Source organism: Scardinius erythrophthalmus, assembly GCF_964197995.2.
Source record: "Scardinius erythrophthalmus genome assembly, chromosome: 4".
In the NCBI taxonomy this organism is placed as follows: domain Eukaryota; kingdom Metazoa; phylum Chordata; class Actinopteri; order Cypriniformes; family Leuciscidae; genus Scardinius; species Scardinius erythrophthalmus.
The window spans coordinates 3426656-3448938 of NC_138224.1; the positions used below are offsets into that span (position 1 = coordinate 3426656).

General features: G+C 37.4%; 1 protein-coding gene across 2 annotated transcripts in view; it reads left to right on the forward strand.

Annotated features, from left to right (window-relative positions):
* Positions 1–22283, forward strand: part of slco1c1 (solute carrier organic anion transporter family, member 1C1) — a 36729-nt gene that overhangs the window by 3290 nt on the left and 11156 nt on the right. Inside the window, exons 1-6 of one of the 2 annotated variants that reach the window (XM_081364310.1) lie at positions 4088–4502; positions 6997–7139; positions 16142–16283; positions 18381–18513; positions 20006–20127; positions 20402–20548. In XM_081364310.1, the coding sequence (XP_081220436.1) occupies positions 7011–7139; positions 16142–16283; positions 18381–18513; positions 20006–20127; positions 20402–20548 (673 nt within the window). In that variant the 5' untranslated portion in view covers positions 4088–4502; positions 6997–7010. Of the gene's footprint in view, positions 1–4087; positions 4503–6996; positions 7140–16141; positions 16284–18380; positions 18514–20005; positions 20128–20401; positions 20549–22283 lie in introns of those variants that run through there. The other variant, XM_081364311.1, reaches the window with a different exon arrangement.

Sequence of the window (22283 nt, forward strand, 5' to 3'; positions counted from 1 at the left end):
TTTTTCTGAATGGTTCTGTAAAGATAAAAAAAAAACAAAAAAACTTGGACCTGGTTTCATAGACAGGGCTTAGATTAAGCCAGGATTAGGCCTTAGTTCAATTAGGACATTTTCTAAACGTGCCTCGGGGAAAAAAACATTACTGCTTTTCATCTTGAGACGTATTTTAAGATATATCAGTGCAAGTTGCTTTCAGTTAAAACATCTCAAACATGCATTATAGTCTGGGACTAGACTTAAGCCTCGTCTGTGAAACCTTATACTGTACGTTCTTCATATCACCCACGATCATACGGGTTCTTTTATTAACGGGTTAACTTTTATTTTTAAGACTGATATGGATAGTGGACATAAACCTTTTGTTTTAGTAATTTTGATTAAAAATGCATACTTGTCTAAAGTATTTGCTCATTATATTGGGTGTGGTCACAATTTCATAGTTATTTCTATTATTTTTATTAATGTTAAAAAAAACTAGTTTTAATCACCTTTTTCTGCACTTGTTCTTTTAAATATAATTTAGGTTACACTAAACAAGATGGCGGCCGAACAGAAAATTCTCGACCCAAGCTCGATGACGTCAGTAGTTACGTGGTTTGGACGTGGACGTAAAATTGTAATTTGATTTAAAGCAATTAGTTTAAATTACACCCCAAAAAAATTGTTTTACTTCAAGACAACTAAACTCAATTACATTAGACCAATGACAAGCCAGAAAAGTGAATTTATTGAGTCAGATCAAGTATAAAAAGTTATTTAAACTAATGACAAGCCATATGCACTATTTTCAGTGTAGTATAGACATTTTATGTAAAGTCATGACTAGTAATTTTGAAAAAAATAGACCCAAGTTAGATCATGCATAAATATTCTATAAAAATTTATATCATCCACATTTTCCTCTGTCATGTTTTTGTATATCAATTCATGCCGAATTTAGTCTGGATGATTTCAGGTCAAAATAGCAATTTGAATAGACAGCCAATGCTCTACATTTAAACAAACCTTTTTTTTTTTTTTTTTTTTTTTTTACTTATGCCATGTAAACCAGACATGGCTTAGTATTGCTGTTAGTATTGCTAACTTGTGTAATTATTAATAATAGTATACGCAAATCAGTTGGCAGGGTGAATTGGGTTTTTGGGATCATTTCTGTTAACTCTCATTCAAGTGCACAGGGCTACCATTGACTTGCATTCAAAAAAACCAAAACCTTGGTTTAATACGGCAAGCTTTTTTTTGTTCAGCAGAGGATCTCGTTCTGCGATACTTTGATTACGCATCCATTTCACAAGAGCATAATAAGATCGCATATCACGACTCTGTTTGACCGCAGCTCTTACACAAGCGGACACATTCGCTTCGACAGAAAATGTAAGTCTTCCGATCTCTCGTCTGGGGGAGTGAGAAGGGCTTGTGCTGATTACAAATAATGAGTCATGTGTCTGGCACACAACTCCCTCTTCATCAAGATCATTAGGAGCATAAGTGATGCATAAAAGCTTCTCCCGTGCACATACAGCAGGTGACACGGGTGGAGGTCTTCGTCTCAACTTCCAGGAAAGACTCGTTAATCACAGATTCTTCTTCTGCTTAATTATTCCAATTCGCAGAAGAAGGAGGCGCAACCAAGGACATTCAAATAATCGTTGGACGGCCTGACTTCATGTGCATGGCCGAGATTTATCTTTTGTGCACGAAAATACCTTCTTTATATCTGGAAATGACGTCACCCGTGGCCCTCAAATGCGAACGGTGGTACGCTTTATCTCTGTAGTTTGCATATAATCAATCATTCAAGGACTCGAGGGCCTGTTGTGTTGTGCGTGAAGTCAAGACAGTCATAGTTGCAGCTAAAGCAGTTGTTTCTTGACTTCGTGGAGCCTTTTTAGTTGAGATTGCACAAATACAGATGCCCTGCCAGTGTGCATGTCGTGTGTTTCTTCCTCAAAGGAACCCATTGAGTTTCCTCTGATGCAAGAATTAAACTGAGTCAAGACAATTAGCACATTATTCCTATTCTCAGCTGTAATTATTATTCTAACGTCATAGATTATCCTGTACTTGTTTTGTAATATAGCAATGATACTGTAAATGGGTTAACCCAGTTTTAAAGGACCATGTCAAGAATACAGAGCTGAAGTAGCCGTTTGTTCGACAGGCCACTGCAACGGGCGAGAATGGATTAGTAAAATCCTATTAGAAATACCAGGCCAAGAATTCTGCCATACTTTTTTTTTTTTTTTTTTCGGAGCAAGTACGAACCACAAACAGATTACTAATACCGAAAATCATTCAGAGCCAACCAACAGTTTGTGTCATGTCTGTGTAAAGAGAATCCAGGATCTGGTGCTGACACGGATTTGTCTAATTTTAGCCCAGTTATACTCCTGACACCTACGTTATATCAAACCGCATCGTATGAGTCATTCTCTGAAATTACTGAAGGAGAAATGAGCAAATGTCCATAAAAGTACCACCTTGTTAAGATAAAGATTTTTTCACATGTGTTTTACCCATAATATCAAATATTCCTCAAACTGTTTGCTTGATGTTCTACATTTTTTTCCTGTGCTGATCATCATTTCTATTTTTTTATATGATAGCCTATATTAACCGCATAATCCCTCAGATTAGATATGTATCTGCTGATTGGAAGCACTGCATTTTTAGCATATTATTTATATTATGCTATAGAGGCTGAATGCATGCTTATCTATCATTTATAAAAATCCCCATTTCTGACTGACAAAGTTTAAACATGCAATGCATTTCATAGTGATATCAATTATGTATATATATGATGAAGTGCATTTGCATTGAAGGGCAGTGCATTTAATACCATAATGGTTTGCGTCATTCATTTCAGATTTGAGAGCAGTCCATTAATGGCTTTATCCTTCGGGTGCCTTTCAAGTCTACATGGACAAGCCACGTATCAGCAAGAGTAGGATGTGTATAATCCACAGTCAGAAGGTTATAACAACTGTCATATTATGGCTTGGTCATCTCCATGGAAACAAGGGAATGTGCATTGTCTCTCCTTTATCCACCCTTTCCTGGAAACATGTTATATGAGGACTCCATATTGGCTGTAAGACTGAATAAATAACATCCCATTAAAATGATGATGAAATGACTATTACTGAGAAGTATAGCTGTAAATATTATGTGGCTCTAACAAAATCTTTCCGACTGTGGATAAATATGATCTGTATATGTGTGTGTACCTCAGGAAAGGCCACCCATTCCTTTCAGAAATGTTTATCTTTGGAAGTCAGGCCTCTGTATAATTGATCTGGATACAGGAGGACGGACACAGGAACAGATAAATGCAGGTCGAGTGTTCTTGAGCAATGACTGACTTTGCACAGATAGTTTAACATTTTGTTTCGGCATTGACAGAATCCGTCTGTCTGTCTGTCTTTCGCGTAACGTCACGTTGATGTCACTTTTGATTTGCAGGCACAGTTTTCCTGAAAGGTGCATGGATACTCGAGCAAGGCAAGTAGCTTATCTCCATAAATTGTTAGATTGTGTTCATTTTAAAGACTGACCTTAGCAACAAGATTGAAAGTGTCTGTTTGCGACACGTTAGAATTGGTGACAGGTCACATAGATGAGATTTTAATTTATTATTTAGGGGAAAAAAATGCAACTACAGGCATCCTTACACAATTGCACTTCAAGTTTTGATAAATTACGTTTCTAATGTTACTCTTACGCATTTTACAGACAGTCTGATTTAGCCTATCACAAAGTAATACAATTCCAAAAAAATAGCACATATCTTTAAGGATCACCTTGTACTTTAATGGTATGTTTTTGAGCTATTAAAAGAGAGCCACAACCAAAGGGTTAAGCATTTTCAGCATGACTAATGTAAATCATGATCAAATGATTCTCTATAGGAAATTGGCTACTTTCATTCACAGTATCAAGTGATCTAAGGCTAAACAGATCATTAGATGTGTACGGATTGATACTTGATCTAACTGGAATCATATGTTTGTAAAAAATAAATAAAAGGTAAGTTATGATCAAGTGTAACCGTTTTATTAAAACAGTGATGAAACGATCCGCGCGCGCTTTACGCATATGATCTGATCATCCAGAGACTCCGCGCGCTCATCACGTGCTTCAGCTCAATCCATCCAGCCGCGTCAAGCTGAAGAAACTCTCACCTCAGGAAAGGCTTGTGAAAAACATATGGACTCGACGTCAAAAAGGTTCAACTCTTTGGACATGTCGAGCTGAAAGCGAAAGAATCTGATGTGAGTGGAAGTGTATGGGAAACCCCTCTAGGACCAAGTGCCTTTCCTCGTCTCCGACCGGCTGCCCGTGGGAAGTTTCTTTCCATGTGAAAACCACCTGACACATATGATCTGCTCCATACACACTCACACTGGACCAGCGGGGACACTTACATATCCATAGATTGTATAACGACCAAGAGAAGACGAGACCGGGACGCGGATCGGATATATAAACTGTTTGGTTTGGTGAGTAATCGCAACTGCTCTTATAAGACACACGCAGGCATAAGAGATTTTGACCTAATTCATCTCTTGCTTACGAATTATGGATATGCGTTGCGCACAAGACATGACATGGTTTAAAATGCGTCTGGTGGCGCGCGTGTTAGAAGAGGAGAAAACAAACATCTGCTCGTTAAAAGTAGGTCTGCATGTGGACTGCCGTGTGTTTGTGCTGGTTGCAGGATTAGTTGGAACGATTCAGACTTAATGTGCATCATAACTACCGCACCACTGACATATTAATTATATCAACAACCATCATTTTAGCATCCTTTTAATTATGCATGCTCGTCTGGTTTCAGGAGACTAATGCGTTTTATAGCAAACACTCAGGTTTTATTAAGCTATGCAATGGATTTTATACATTCAACAGTCTCGGACTGTCTGTGAGATGTTTCTCTCTCCTGTGGTCACTCGTGGGTTCGGCGTGGATTCATATCAGCTGCTGCTGGTTAATTAGACGCAGTTGCGCACTGGTTGTCATGACCACTCATCCACTCATCCACAACCATTCTCCAGACTGTTTACCTTCATGCGTCTGATGTAAATGTGAGCTCGCAGTTTCGAGATAAATGCAATGCATTCATTCTAGAGAAAGTTGTGCATTGGTTAAATATTTGAGCTGATGACTGAAAGGCTTTGATTTCAAAATCAGTATTATTTTAATGATTAAATGCAGAGTTGTTGTTTTTTAATTTCTGCTTTTTGACATACTAATAACTAAATACTCATTGTAGGCCTACTTCAAAATCATTGAACTTTACAAAATCATTGAACTTTACAAAATCTAAATATTTAATGTATCAATATTTAAATGTTAAATATATATATATATATATATATATATATATTTATTTATTTATTTATTTATATATTTATGCAAAGTAGTTTTGTGTATAAATGGTCACACATTTAGCCTTAAATGCTTAAATACATGTATATGAATGAACTTTTTTTCTGTGGCATAATGATGTTGTTGGATGCATATATATATATGTATATATATATATATATATATATATATATATCTATATGTATATATATATGTATATATATATATATATATATATGTATGTATGTATGTATGTATGTATGTATGTATGTATATGTATAATTATTATCAGTCAAACCAATTATCTGTCTGTCTCTATACAAAGAGCTGATTCATGAACCATTGTGTCCTTGCTCAAGACACCTAACCTCAGAGGAACTGTTCCTCCCTTTATATGATGTGTAGTGACTCAGAAAAGCAGAGGAAGAATCTGTTAAATTACTAAAGTAAATAAGTCAACTTGTCAAGAAAGCTGCAATATTTTTAAGTAAAGCTTCCTGCATGCTTTATATGTCCAATGAATTATAAATTATAAATTTATAAATTAAAATAAAGCCGCCTCTGTAATTTTTAGTTGAGTTGCTGTTTTTTCATTTACTGCACTGGCAACGCTCAATGACTCTTCAAGTTCAATCAGAATATACAATCAGAGCTTGAATAGCTAAATTACCAGCCTATAAGGTTCAAGAGACTTTGGAAAGTCTTATAGATTGCTTATATATGCAAGGTATAAAGGACTCTCTTGTGCAAAAGCTGGATCTTGGTTGGCTTTTTTTTTTTAAATCAAGAATCAATAACATAAGTTGCCACTTTAGTTATTGCTGTAGTTGAGAGTTTTGTCATAACTTTGTCGAAAGAACCTCAGTGTTTGTGTGATTCGGCTGCACAGTCACTTACTCGCTTTATAACCAATAAATCTTTTGGATCTTTCAATCTCCATGTCAGTATTTAAGAGTTAGTGCTGTTAGGGCACAGGTTTTATTCATTTTGTAGAATAAGAAGGAAGAACAAAGAAGTAGTTGTGAGATGACAGTTCTGTCGACTGGCAGAAAGCCTACAGAAACTATAGAGCATGCATTGCACAAACTCATTCATTTCAGTATTTCTCTTTTATCTCAAAGTGGTAATTTAGATTAAAATGTCCCAAAGTGATATATAAGGTACAATCGTGTGTGGGTTTAGACATTGGGAGCACAGGGCATGCATTTGTTTACATGATAGCAAAGTTTGCACACCGAGTTTGAGTACTAGGTTTCTTTGTACGGGTCATCAGTTATTCTGAATTCAACAATATTGGAATCATTTTAACTTTGTTGTTCCCCCAGATTTCCACAATTCAAACATGCATTTGAAACCTGCTTTCCACTGATAGTGGCACGTTTCTCCAGGGAGCTGATCTTTCCGCTGCTATTCTTAGAGTTGTCACTTCAATCAGTCTATAAGAAGTGAAAGAGAATTGCATTGAGATGACTGAATTCAGAACTTTTGTTTAACGCACCGTGCCAAAGTTGTACCGTTTTCTCAAATTCTATTTAAACCTGTAAAGAGAACAGCCTATTCTTGCTTGAAAGCACCTTACGTCAGGAGAAATGGATCACACACATATGCAAACTGTGTCTCTTGCAGGGCTGCATGCATAAATGCCAAGAAACTGCAATAGAGAAACGTCACCTAAAGAAAACAAGATCTTCTTGTGGAGGATGGACCTGCCGAACAAGGAGAGACGGTCACCGGAGAACGGCCCAAAGCCCTGTTGCTCAAGCCTCAAGGTAAATCTCTTTACTTTAACACATAGATGAGCTTTATTTTCTGGTGGACTCATTTGTCACAAATAAAAGCGGAGTGTTGATTCCTGAAGGAGAAGCGCTGGTATGTTTGTGAGCTTGCAGGTCAGTCGCTTTACGCGTAACAGGCTTTGAGGGCCTGAAGCGCTGTGACGTCTTTGGGTCCAAACAAGATTTAGCTTCAGTTTGTGGTGAAATCTTCTTCTGAAGAGCTAAGGTCTGAGAACAGAGAGGGATTTGAGCCAGCACTCCTGATGAGATGATTATAGCTAACGATGTAAACAACGAGATAGTCATGCTCAGCAGTTCCTTTGTCATGAACACTAATGCGGCCACAGAAGGTCCATTCAGCTATATGAACTCTCAGTATAAGACACAGTCATGTGCACCTTTTAGAAGTATTGTAAGGTTATAATGTAAAGGTTTACTCAAGCTAAATTTGAAAACATACAGTGCTAATCACACACAAGCAGTTTTTATAGTTGTGGCAAACAGGTGAATTGCTTATTTAATTTCATTATACATTAATTCAAAATCAGCCTAATTTACTTTAATAATACACATTATTAGTCTTATTGTGAATACTACGCTATGCACAGTACTCCAAAAAAAAAAAATTGGCTCCACTTCTGAAACAGCTTCAGCTGACATACATTTTTTTTTCTCATTAAATATCCGGTTTACATTACAGACATAAAATGGGCTCCAAACACTATATTATGTTGACTCTGTCCGCGGCGCCCAGCAACGGCTCAGGACCTTGTTTAAAATCCTGCCGCGCTATTTACATAGTTTTATATTAAATTGACATTATATTTGTCTCAAATCATCGTTAATGTATATACTGACTTCACTCTGTGCTGCAATATACATTTAGTTTTACATTCATTTACAGAAATCAACTGCTTGAATGAAAATTGCTGATGTTATCAGATTTTCAGGTGAGATTCTCAATTCATTCAGTTAACGGACGCTCTGAGGTAAAGTGTTCAGACTGCAGACTTAGCAACGATTGTATTTAATTGTACAGTAGTACAACATAGTACAGACATTATCTTAATTTCATAAGGTCCTTAAACAATATGCTGGCCATAAACTGAGAAAGTGCACGTCCGGTGTGCGATACCTCGAGTTGTCCTAGATGCGGTGCTGCGCTTCTCGTCCGGTGTGCGACCCCCTTTACTTCTTGCTCAAACCTACGTAAGTTTATAACAAATTTGCATAATGCCAGTCTAGGGTTTTTATTGGCTGCCCACAAACAACATCTACCCTTAAATACTGCAGCCGAGACTGGAAGATTTTGGTTTGTGTTGTCGTCACTGCGATGTGAAAGTTCCAAAGGATGAGATTGATATGGTACAATCGACGCCATTGTTACTGTTCGTATAACTGTGTATCAAGTATTGAGGAAGATCTAGAGCTGAAATTCAGATATGGTAATGTAATGAGGATATCACACTGTAAGCTATAGATCAATCACAACAGACTGGGCCATCTGACCAATCAGAGCAGAGTAGACCAAACACAACAGACTGGGCCATCTGACCAATCAGAGCAGAGTGGACCAATCACAACAGACTGGGCCATCTGACCAATCAGAGCAGAGTAGACCAATCACAACAGACTGGGCCATCTGACCAATCAGAGTAGAGTGGACCAATCACAACAGCCTTGATCATCTGACCAATCAGAGTAGAGTGGACCAATCAAACAGACTGGGCCATCTGACCAATCAGAGCAGAGTAGACCAATCACAACAGACTGGGTCATTTGACCTTTATCGAAGGGTTTCAGACGCTGTGAGAAATGAGGTGATGCTGCAATGTATATTTTTAGAAAATTAAAGTGTATTTTGACCTTGGATGCATGTAAACCAATTGTAGGAGACTCAAAAACTAAATTTGGAACCTTTACAATAGCTTAAAAGGGGGACTTTAAAATTCACCTCTAAACCATATTTTACTGTTTGATAGCAGGTGGAAGGACATTCTCTTTTTATCATTGTCTACACCCATGAGCAGGAGCACAATTTGAGTGACATATCTGCTTTGTTTTGAGTGGAATGAGAGAGAAATTCCCTTAACCATTAATACTAACACTTTCTATATATATATATATATAGTACAGACATTATCTTAATTTCATAAGGTCATTAAACAATATGCTGGCCATAAACTGAGAAAGTGCGCATATATATATATATATAATTTTTTTTTTTTTTTTTTTTTACGTGTACTGCGTTAGACTAAACTTGGAAGGGTCACAGCACTTGCATATTGTTGTCCAGTTGTTAGTTTAATTGATTCTACTGCACTACATTTGTAAGTTGCTTTGAATTAAAGCGTCTTCTAAATGATTAAATGTACTGTAAATGTAAACACTGTTTGGCATAGCTTTAACATCAAACGATAGCGAAGAGATTCAATAAGAGAGAGTCCTACATGGCAGAAATCCAAGATCTCACACACACAATCACATTCTGACTATCGTCACCCTTAGGCCATTAAGGGGTTAAATGCCTTTAAAAGAGCATAACAGCAATAGCAGAAGATGTTATCAGCTGACTTGTTTTGTGTATCAAACCGCCGACCCTCTGGGTTTGAAAGTGTGAATGACTAGGGACTGTTTCTGTGTCCAGAAAGAGCTTTTGTTGAGTTCCCAGACTAGCCATGAGAGCTTTCTAAAGGCTCAGCTCTTAATTAGTGACATAAAATGTTTTTTTTAAACATTAAGATTTGGCACACGCGGATACGATCTGAATTAAGGGCTTGTTTTTGCTTGGGATTAAATTAGCATGAGACAATAGTGTAAAAGCTGCTTAAAATCAGATTATTTCAGGATGAACACAATGAAAGGGCCGTTTCTAAGAAAAGAGATCACGCAGAGTAGGGTAAATTACATTTTAGATGTGTGCTGATCATAATCCTCCAATAAACCTTTACGGAGGCCTTTTCTGATTTCCAAATTCTTTGCTTTAGCCTGAGGTCTGATCTCAGAAATGATCTGCATGCTTCAGGAACGCAGAGTAATCTGATGAATAAAGGTATTGTAATTGCACCCATAGAGACCCTTATAGTAAAGCCGATTAGAGTTTTCAATGCTCTACAAGTTTTTCTCCAAATAACACAAGAATCAAAAATTTTGTCACATCCAGTAAAAAACTGAAGGACATGTGGGCACACAGAAAGAACAAATGCGTTCTCTGATCCCAGTTTACGGTTCATTGACATCTATTAGTATGCCATAAGGGTTCATCTCCCACAAAAGTGTAAACATTGAGCTTCCCAGACACCATCTGAACTTTGAGAGTGGTCTGCTTAGATCTGTCATTCACTTTCCAGCTCAACCTATAGCGAGGGTTTGGGGCGTGGCTACTATAGCAGGCGGAGTCAGAGGGTGTTAGCCGGTGTGAGACCATGATAGACACGGTGCATGGGAAAAGACTGCTTCAGTTCCAGAAGTGCAAGCCAAAAATCACTGCATTTAGACCTTCAAATATAAAACAGGTGATTCGTCAAAGTGAATGGGGCATTGGGATGAGTCATAGAGTCTTTAATACCATACAGCACTATCGTGCACCTGTTCAGAAAGACAAATGAACTTTATTGTTTATATTGTTTACTTTGTGTCCAGTGTAGACAGCCTCAAATTTTTGTGGCAAGTCATGTCAAAAATGTGCAGATATGTTGGATGGGTTTATTATTAGCGTGGCGCTCTAGACACGCTGTCTCCAAAATCGCATACTGTATAGTAGGTACTACATTTGGTTTGAAACTTAATTTGTGACCATTAAAAAAGTATGTTCTGTATAGTATTGAATGTGTGTCGTATAAATATACTACGTTCGACATGTTGTCATGTGACCTACGGCATCAGTTGCGTCGCTTTACTGCCATTCACAAATACTCTCCCATGGCCTCATGGGATAGTAAAAGGTATGTTCAACTTGAAGTGGCAATGCGCAGACCTATCGGTGTTAGACGTCAAAGTACAAAGAGCGATGCGAAAGCAAACAGAGCCGTCTGCTCTCTAATCGTTCTCACGATACTTTGTCATCATACACTGATCGGTCTACTGCTGATCGGGAACTACTGTTTTTCACATACTATATAGTATGGAAGTAGGCATATTCGGATGCAGCGAGAGTGTTAGCTTACTCAGTTGCTGACTCAAGACACATAGCAACATAGCTAAAAGTATTCCTAATAAGGGTTCCACAGACTAGTCAATTAGTGGACTTTAATGCTCTGCCATGACGCTTTAAGCTTGACTTCGACTAGTCACTGGTTATGGCCTATAGAGGGCGCAACAGAAAATAAATCTTTGAAATCAAACAGTAAAAATGACAGATAAATGCATACTCTGAGAGACTTCAAGCATAATTCAACAAGACAAATTGATCGGGAGAATGCACATTTTAAAAAGCTTATTGTACACGTAAGTTAATCGCCGTTCTAAACTAATGTGTGCTTGCATTGTAACGCGCACACACATATCTCGCACATCACACGCAGATCGTGCGCACACTGAAACATTCAGTTGCACGGAAATGTATTGTCAACACTGTTCTGTGATTGATCTATAATAACTTAGAAGCTGAAATGTTCTACACTCTCAGAAAAAAAGCTGTCACTGTAGCGGGACTTTTTCAAAAGGTACATGTTGGTACCAAAAGTGTACATATTAGTACCTAAATGGTACACATTAGAACCATTTTGAAGGGTACTGTCCCATTGACAGCTTTTGTACCTTTTTTTCTGAGAGTGTAGCCTATATTTCTTTACTAAAACTCACAGCTGCACTATTAGATGCTTAGAGTCCTGCACGGGTCCATTTTTGGAGACCTGCCCCCGCCCGTACCCACAAAGTTCAGCATCAGATCTGACCCGTCACCCGTGATATCAAAATTAAATCCGCACCCGCCCAGACCCATTAATATTTGGCCCGTTATCCGACCCGTGATAAATCACACATAAGGTTAAAATCTATTGAGCGTTGGTGACGCGTTCATGTAACATGTAAGGGGCGCCTCCGTGTCCTGATTATATTGCCTGCTATATTTACCTCTTATTTATTAAATCCAGGAAATTGTTGAAACATTGATTAAAATTGAGATACAATTAATACAAAACGAAATTCACTTTAAAGAAAGGCTTTCTACTAAAACAAACTTAATGAAGTGGTCAAAATCATGTCTGCCCACTCAATTTGTCTCCCGATATTCGGGATCATCTTATCTTATTCATGCTTTTCACTTTTCATATAATCAACATGAAATTTAAAAAAAATATACTATTTTATTTAAACATGAATATGAAACTAAATCGTTTTTTAATGACTGGGCTATAACACATAGGCCTATTAGCCTGCCCTACAGTACAGAGAAATTTAATGTCGGAGCGTTGCCGGTGAGCATGTGGGGGGAGAGATACGATTTTCGATCATTCATCGAATATTATTTTGCTTGATATGCCAATTCTTAATATTTGGTGTTTTAAATGCCTGTTTGAGATCTCTGTGAAAGTTTTAATTATAGGTTTGTGGCCCTGAGTGTTGCGATTTCAGTTTCATTTCGCATATAACCTACAGCCCTTATAATCATAGATGGCGCCACGGGTTTTTATTTAAAAGAATGAGCGTAACCTACGTTTGTATGTAGGCCTATATATGGGCAATTTATATACACAATACTTACTAAAATATAATTAATATAATTTTATTGCATTTGTATTAGTTGTTTGAAGAGTAAAAAATAAATAAAAATCGGTCGGTCGGTCTTAACGCAAGTTTAGCAACCGGCAAGTCGGTTGGACTAAAAAGGGAAAAAATTGGGTCGGTCCTAAATTGCCAGGGTCGGTCGGGTTACGGCACACAAATATTTTTAAGGATGGCCTGCGTATGTGTAATGGTAATTTAGACATACAAATATTGCACATATTTTTCATCCGCTACCCGCCCGCATCCCCGCCCGTGAATTTTAGGAATGTCACAATCCACCCGTTTTAGACACTTTTATGCGGGCACCCGCCCATTGCAGGACTCTGATTCACACACAATCGCTCTCTCACTAATGCATTCATATAAATGTAATCTTTACTGTGCTACTCTTTCTGTATCTGATTTAGAACGACCAGAAATCTGTGAGAAATTTGATGACAAAAGAACTGATTAAAATAAGCTGTTAAGTAGGAGCAATAGCCTTGTGGGCAGCACTGTGTCATATGCCACATCTGTTCACAAGACAACCTGTGTTTATGTTAATGATAATAACCCTGAGATATATGTGTGTGTATGTATATATATATATATATATGTGTGTATATATATATATATATATATATATATATATATATATATATATATATATGTGTGTATATATATATATATATATATATATATATATATATATATATATATATATATATATATATATATATGTATATATATATATATATATATATATATATATATATATATATAATATACAGTAGTACATACTTTGTAGTGGCCAGAGGGGATATTTGTTTTTTAATAACCCTACAAGTTAATGGGCTGAAAATAGTAAATATGAGGGACGAAAAAAAACCTTTGTCCGCAAAATTTGGCATGTTTCATTGCGTTATCACAATTAAAACAAATGACTCCAAGCACAACTACGCAATATGCTTACAAAATCTTTAACACCTTTTTAATAACATTTGTAAAAATTAATGTCCAGTAATCACAGATGACTGAAAAGATAATGGAAAATTTCACAGGTCAAAAAGCGAGGAAACAATAAAGTCGAATTTTCTGCTTTAATATGTTACTGTCAATGTATAAAGGGGTTCAGTTCACTGCTGTGAAAGAGCTATGGAGCGTAAACTACAGACACTGTGTCAGTGCATGACGGGCGCTCTGCGCATGCTTGGCAAATCCATAAGCGCAGGAAGGGACCCATGTGCTCTCGAGTGAGGAAATCTCTGGACTGTTGTAAAAGCTGAAAATTAGCTCAGAGGCCATCGCGAGCACGTGTTGCTGTTGGCTGGCGGTCAGATTACTGCGCCCACGAGTAATGTGATCTAAGTTGCGCTCCAAGGAGATGAGGGACGTGCCACTGTATTGACAGTGCAACTGTAAATTAATGAGAACTTTAAGTCATTGACAGATACATGCATGCATCGTTCATGATAGGACCTTTGGTTGAGGTGTATTCTCTCACATGCATTCATTTGTTCAGTCATTTATGCTGATATTCTTGTTTGTAAACCGCTAGTGGACAGGTGATTGTCACCTTTTAGCAGTGTTTCTATTATGAGCGTCTCATCAGCGGAGAGCTTTGCTTCAGGCACGCTTTCTCACATTCCCTCTCTTTCTTTCATGCTAATTTACTCTTTCTTCACTCGGCATTAGATGCCTGCCTTTCAAATCCCAGTATGGTTTGCACGATCCCCCGTAGCCCAAAGTAACCATAAATCTTTCAGAAATGTGAGTGCTCGAGTCCCTGTCAAAGAACACACAGTATAGCATGACTAGCCGTGACGCAGAGTTGCATGACCCAGAACAAAGTTGCGATAACTTGGTTAAGAGAGCAATGCAGAGAACATCCTCAACTAATTGATTGATTGATTGATTTAGATGTTAGAAAAGGCATCTTTAGATCTGTTACATTACCGTCTAATGCTTCCTTTGGTCTCCTTCCTGGTTTAGTGATGTCAATTAAGTGAGACATGTCAGTTTATTGAAGTTGTGATGGTCTGTGTTTGTGTTTTTGCATTGAGGATCTACGGGTGATGGAAGCGTTTGGGTCCGGTTAAGATTTGTAATGTTTTTGAAAGAAGCCTGCATTTATTTGTTCAAAAACACAGTTAAAACAGTGAAATAATATTGCAATTTAAAAGAACTGTTTTCTACTGTATGATTTAAAAATACAAAAAAAATGTAATGTTGTGAAATATTATTCAAATTTAAAAAAGCTGTTTTCTATGTGAATATATAGTTAAGTGTAATTTATTCCTGTGATCAAAGCTGAATTTTCAGCATCATTACTCCAGTCTTCAGAGTCACATGATCCTTCAGAAATCACTCTAATATGATGATTTGATGCTCGAGAAACATTTCTGATTATTATCAATGTTGAAAACAGTTGTGCTATTTAAAATGTTTGTGGAAACATGATACATTTTTGATCAGGAAATCAAGAGGATTTATTTATTTTATTTTTTATGCATCCTTGCCGAATTTAAGTATTCGTTTTAAAAAGTGTATATAAATATGATAAATAAAATACAAATGTTTAATATTTAATCTTATTATTTATTATTATTTTATAGTGATGATAACCCTCAAATCTTACAGAAAACAGACTTTAATGTAGTCAAGGGACGCCATATGAAGATTGTTTTATTCTCGTGAGCTTCAAAAAGTGATTCAGCTCTGCCTTTTTTACATGTAAAAGTCAAGTGTGTGTTTGAAAGACGACTGTATAGTCTCCTGTATTCCCTTCTCTTTCTGCTTCTTCACCCTTCACTTCTCCACCTTTCCGTTGATTATTAATTTTGGATGCAGGGAGTGTGCATGCGTGCGGGAAATCCCACAAGAGTGACGATGCACCGCTGTGCCGAGGCGAAACCTCTGCGAATGCTGATGATTTTGGCCCAGAAACCCCAGCAACAGTCATGAGCAGCGACTCATTTTTCCTGTTGTTTTGCTCATGGAGGCTTAAGTCACTGTTGTTGAATGCAGTAGCATCGCTCAAGAGCGTGACATAAGCTCTCCTAATCCGCTTTTTGTCCCACTACCCATAATGCACTGCAGCTCGAGAAATGCATCCCCCTTCTCTCCATCTCACCATCTCTACTCCCACCCCAGTTCTCTTATCCCCTATGATTTTAAATGCATATTAATGAAGAGTTGCTTCCATGTCAAAAAAAAAAATAGGTTAATGAGGGAGAGTGTGAGTTCTGCGTGCAGCATCTGACTGTCTTTCTGTCTCTGTCTCATTACAGATGTTCCTCGTGGCCTTGTCCTTTGCCTACTTTGCCAAGGCATTATCCGGGAGCTATATGAAAAGCACAATAACTCAGCTGGAAAGACGCTTCGACATCCCCAGTTACTTAATAGGTGTCATTGATGGCAGCTTTGAAATGGGTAAGAACCGGATCTTCATGCGTCACCTCCGCGAACCAGTTGCCAAGGCTCTCATCTAGCCTTTCACAGAGTCTGTGCAGCGCTCTTCAGTGCGAAATAACACTGAGACGCACCATGTGTGCTGCAATTTACAGCTGTCGTCCTCTGCGCAGTGCAGTGGTCCGACAGATCAGACAGTTATGCAACAGCAAAACTGTTTTAACAGGTCACAGCTCCAGTGCTGCAAATCTGTTGCAGTTTAAACTTTACTATTTAAAATGCACATGCGTACATTTTATTTCTAATATTTCCATTGCGACACAATGCTAATAATAAAAAATAAATATGAATGCATTATTTAATCATTTATATTTATTATCTCATAGCTTAATGCTTCTAGCTTTGCAGGTGTGCAGGGAAGGGCCAGTAAAATAGAATAAAAATGTATTGTTTTATTGCCAAGGGATGCAGAGCTAGTTTTAATCAGAATATGTGATTCTGCACTTTTTTTCGTCTTTGCACATGGAAAATCGCAGTCTAGGGTAGTGAAAGCGAGGCTAAACCCAGCTCACGCTGCTGATCCGCAGCTCGCGTGGCCCTAGAAACCAGTGTTTCCATAGGAGTGTTGCCATGGCAACGGGATGAGGAGCACAGCCAAAGCAAGGGATCATGTGTCAGAGTTTGCATCACTCTCTCTCGACTCTATCTTCCATCCCTGTTATCAACAAGTGCTCGGGAAACCCGCGGAACAAAGGCTGCTGTGTGTGTTTTGTAAATGTTTGGGTGAGTTGTTTCTCTTTGGTTAGACTGACCTCCTTATAAACTGAGCCATAGTCTAAACGTCTGAGAATCCCTGTCCCCATTAAATCCATGAACTCCAGAGCTGTGCAATAATCGTCCTCACAAAGACCTTTGTTCATGGAGCTGTGAATCTCAGAAACCAAATAATTCTGCCAATAAATGTTCCTCACAGACAAAGAGGTCAATCATGTAGAAATCAGTTGGGAAGCGCCATGGTCCGAGGGTTTGTGAACTCTCCACCTATAGCTGGTGTGTGGTGAGCGTTGTACCCTGAAATGATTGTATAAAGCGCTTTGGGTGTACAGTAGTACATTTGAAAGCGCTATATAAATGCCTCCATTCATTCATTCATTCATTCATTCGTTCATTCAGAGTTTGTGAAGCGGATACTCCCATTCATGGGTGAATATCAGTGGTGAATGGCCAATATTGGGGTTTTATTGCCTGATGGACAGAATCAAATAATATGCACATAAAATTGCTCTTACTTTACAGTGTTTACTCAATATCCATAAAATCTTTCGGAAATGGAAAATAATGCATATTAAATTTATAATGGTTACTTTTCTGAAATGAGACTTCCTTGACATATGCGCTGTCTCCCAAAAGAAAGAAAAAAAGTCGTCGGTAATTTCAGTCTTACTTCCTCCTTTGTAACAAATTTGTACAATGCCCATCTATGGTCTTCATTGGCTACCCATGTACAACCCTCAAACACTGTAGGCTCTCGGAAAGGCAGGGTTTATAGAGACTAAATCCTTGATCAAACCTAACGGACACTGAGGAAAGATGTGATTCTGCAATCTGTAATATGAGGCCTTGGACGCAGTAAAATAGCACATTAGGGGCACTTGAGTGACATTGTAAAATAAGAACAATTTTGTGTGCACATTACTTCCATCATATCCATATTTGATCTATTAGTAGATTATGAAAGAATAAGTGCGATCAGCTCCTCTGTTAATTGAGCACAGTTATTAAGTGATCTCAGAATGACCAAATAATCAGTCTATGACTAGCCGATTTCCCTGAGCTGTATTATGAAGAGCACACATGCTTCAGTCATGGATTAAAGCTTAACTTGAGTTTAAAACCCCCTGTACAATAACATAAAGATGATGAGTGCCATCCTTATAGTGACCCAGCCCTCCTCATACACTTGCACTGAGGTTAGTTGCTTACTTTAGTTCATGCTTTTTAGCTGATTTGTTGGATTTTCTAAGAAACAATCCATTTAATGGAGCCTGTTAAACTCAATCACAATTTTCCACATCATAAATGTTTGTCTGAACAGTTCTTCTCGCCTTCCGCTCCTAGGTAACTTGTTAGTGATCGCCTTTGTGAGTTACTTTGGTGCCAAACTTCACCGTCCGAAGATAATCGCCATCGGCTGCCTGTTGATGTCACTAGGGACTTTTCTAATTGCCTTGCCCCATTTTATAATCGGACGGTAAGTTTCATCTGTGAATGTGAAAATATGTGTGATGTCACGTCAGCCTCGACTCAAGCTGTTCCGCTGTTAACAGGGAGCTGTTTTGAAGGGTCACATGGATCCAGTTTGATCTTGTTAAAGTCCCTGACCACAAATGCCATCGGGTCGTTTTCAGTATGTGTTTGTCGCTGTATGCTGTTACTTTATCAGATGTCTTTCTTGGCATCGTAAATCTGCTGCATAAAAGGAAACATTTTTAGTTGATATATCAGAATTTTCTATTACCACGCTCTATTTATTCATATTTAACTTTATACTTGTAAATCGACACGCATTGTCAACTTTGAGAGTGTGCCAGGGTTTGAGTTTACATGCTGCTCTTTGAAAACATTACCTTATTAAAGTGACTCGAGTGCAGTTTCCGTGATGAATTGAAAGGTTGTTTTAAATGTTAATGTTTTGTATATAGGTCATGTTTTTGATGTGCATAATTTCCAGAAATGACACATCCTATATTGCATGCCATTTTTATGGCAATAGCCTATTTAAAATCTGAATCGCTCAGTCTGACTAGCATATTTCGTTCAACTGTGCATTAGCTTCACTGTTTGTTCAGATGTAAATTGTAATATACTGCAGATTCATCTCATACAAATTAATTTAGTTTATAAGTGTTCAGCTTATGCTACCCAAAATGCTACAACTGGATTTTTTGTCTTGTAGTTTTTGTCAACAGGATGGCTGCATCTGAAATCGTATACTACTATATCATAGACGGTTTATGAAAAAAGTAGTTTGTCTGAATTCACAGTATTCATAAAACAGTTGTCAAAAAGTATGTCCGGATTACATTCATGCTACACACATTCATATTATATAGAAAATACTGTTTTAGCAGCCACAAAGTAATTACTTTGTTACAAATTACTTAATCAAGAAGTATGTGATTTTGGACGCAGCCTGACTTTTAGGAATTATCATTATGAGTAGTATTATTATTATTATTCGGGAACACTTTACATTAAGGTTTAATTTGTTAACAACATGAGTTTACATGAACAAACAATGGACCGTACTTTTACAGCATTTATTAATCAAAGCTAATGTTAATCTTTATTTCACTTTATCTCGATAGTTCACTTTAGACATTCTTCAACAGACATTCTACTGACTGGAAGTAACTTTGCAACTACATGTCAACTTATTCTACTAACAGTGTACTAGTACTCTAATGAGAGTTAGTCGACATGTAGTTGCAAAAAGTACATGTAGTGTCGTAGTTGGCATGTTGCAAATATAACTAAAGTATATAGTTAGTCGAATGTCTAAAGTGGACTTTCGGAATAAAGTGAAACCCTTTTTCGTCTTCTTAATTGTGGCAAAAAAATGCATTCTGATCAAAATACCCACAACATACATGCCTTTCAAGTTTCATCAGTCTAAATCGTATTGTTGTCAGGTGACATGGTCTCTGATTTCTGCTACTGAACTGTTGATGTTTTATATGCAGCTACAAGTTTGAAACATCGATTCGATCGACAGTGAACTCAACCAGTATCCTCTCCCCATGTCCAATGAGGTCTGCTAGCGTTCTGTCCACAGGTCCAAGCACTTCTTCAGTCCCGAGCGCAGGTACAGTAACACCCACTGCTTCGGTTAGATTGAAAAATGGGAGTCTTGCTGGTTAAACTAGATATGATACCTGTTAGGGACTAACATATGCTGGTATCACTATAGTCTACAGATTCATACAGTCTTATTTGTGTATGCTCCTCTAATAATAATAATCTATCATTTATTTTTTATCCTGTCTTATTTCATTCGGTATCTTTGTCACGTGTCAATTCCTCGAAATGCCTCTCGCCATTTGCAGAAGCCTTCTCACCCTCTCTTCCCCCTCTCTCAGGTTGCGAACACGAGTCCAGGTTGTCCATGTGGATCTACGTTTTCCTGGGGAATATCTTGCGTGGAATTGGCGAGACCCCAGTGCAACCTCTGGGAATCTCATACATCGATGATCACGCTCTGGAGGAAAATGCAGCCTTCTACATCGGTACATCTAAATCTGTGTTTGAACAGTTTAATCCTGCTCTTCAGCGTGACGCACATTAAGTAGAGTAACCTTGGCTGGACAGATAGAATATGTGCATGGTATTTTAATGCTTCATTGTTTAACACAATACTTCAAATTAATAATTAACATTAAAAAAAATCATACAACTACTAAAAGTATTTCCAAACTTTCCTGAATACAGTACAATCACATTAAGGGGTATGTACAATATAGTAAATCTCAACTTTGTTATATTGTCAAAAAATGTATGCATATTAGGGAAGTATAGCACATGCTATTTTACCTGCATACATACAGATATAGATATATATATATATAGATATAGATATATATATATATATATATATATATATATATATATATATATATATATATATATATATATATATATATATATATATCAAATCTCAGTTGCATGGTTGTTTATATTATAACCACTGTCCACTTTAGTAGCATGCAGCTATATATATCTGAATAATAGGAGGGGCCCACCAACTAAGAACGTATTGCTGCAAAATCTTAATATGTTCCCCAGTGTGTAGCCACAAACAATAAAGACAGGAATTAACTTTTCATACCTTTATATCAATTTAGGAAACAGAAGAAATAAACAAAACAATGCATTTATATGAAAATGATTTGAAATGAAACCAGTTCAACAAATGAAAGCAGTATCCACACAAATGGTCTGTAAAGAAAAGACTCAATAAAAAAAAAAAAACAAATGACAATAAAAAAAACCCTATCTAATCAGTTCCCTCTTGTAGTTGAGTGATTCTTTAAAGGTCCCGTTGCATGCGATTCCATGTTTCAAACTTTAGTTAGTGTGTAATGTTGCTGTTAGAGCATAAATAATATCTGTAAAATTATAAAGCTCAAAGTTCAATGCCAAGCGAGATATTTTATTTAACAGAAGTTGACTACAAAAAACGGCTCGATTGGACTACACCCCTCTACATCCTGCATTAGTGACATCACCAGAACCGTTTCTTGACTAACCTCCGCCCACAGGAATGCTCCCTCAACTCTACTGGCTACTTGCGCACTTCTTATAACTTAGCCTACTGTGTTTACTCAGCTCTTACGGTGATTTTCTGAAGTAAAACTGACGCTTCATCTTTTGTGTGATGTACAATAAACTTTATTAAACTCATCAGTACATGTTTGATCATCATTCAGACAGCAGACTTGTAGGCTATTATTAATAAATAATGGATACATAGCCTACAAGCAGATGACAAATACGTTATAATAACCGTAATTAAACTACTAAACCATACCTGTTTCATCTCTATACAGCAATCTGACTCTGTAGGCATTATTGTCCGACTCGAAATGAACGCCGTTACTGAGAGTTTCTGATATTATCATCATTCCGTGAGATGAATTTTTCCTGACAGACTGAGCGCGAGCTCATGAAGCTCCGCCCCCTGTGTCGTCCAGCAGCACCTCATTTGCATTTAAAGGGGACACACTGAAACGGCTCGTTTTTCTGAGCCCCAAAAAATGTCAATTTAAACATGCTGTAAAAAATGATCTGTTGGGTATTTTGAGCTCACACTTCACATACACACTCTGGGGACATCAGAGACTTATTTTACATCTTGTGAAAAGGGGCATAGAACGGGACCTTTAAGTAATTAATGGAATCACTATAAAGAAAGTTGAAATAGTCAATTTTTAGGATGATGTCCAAGTCCAAAATATCCTTCAA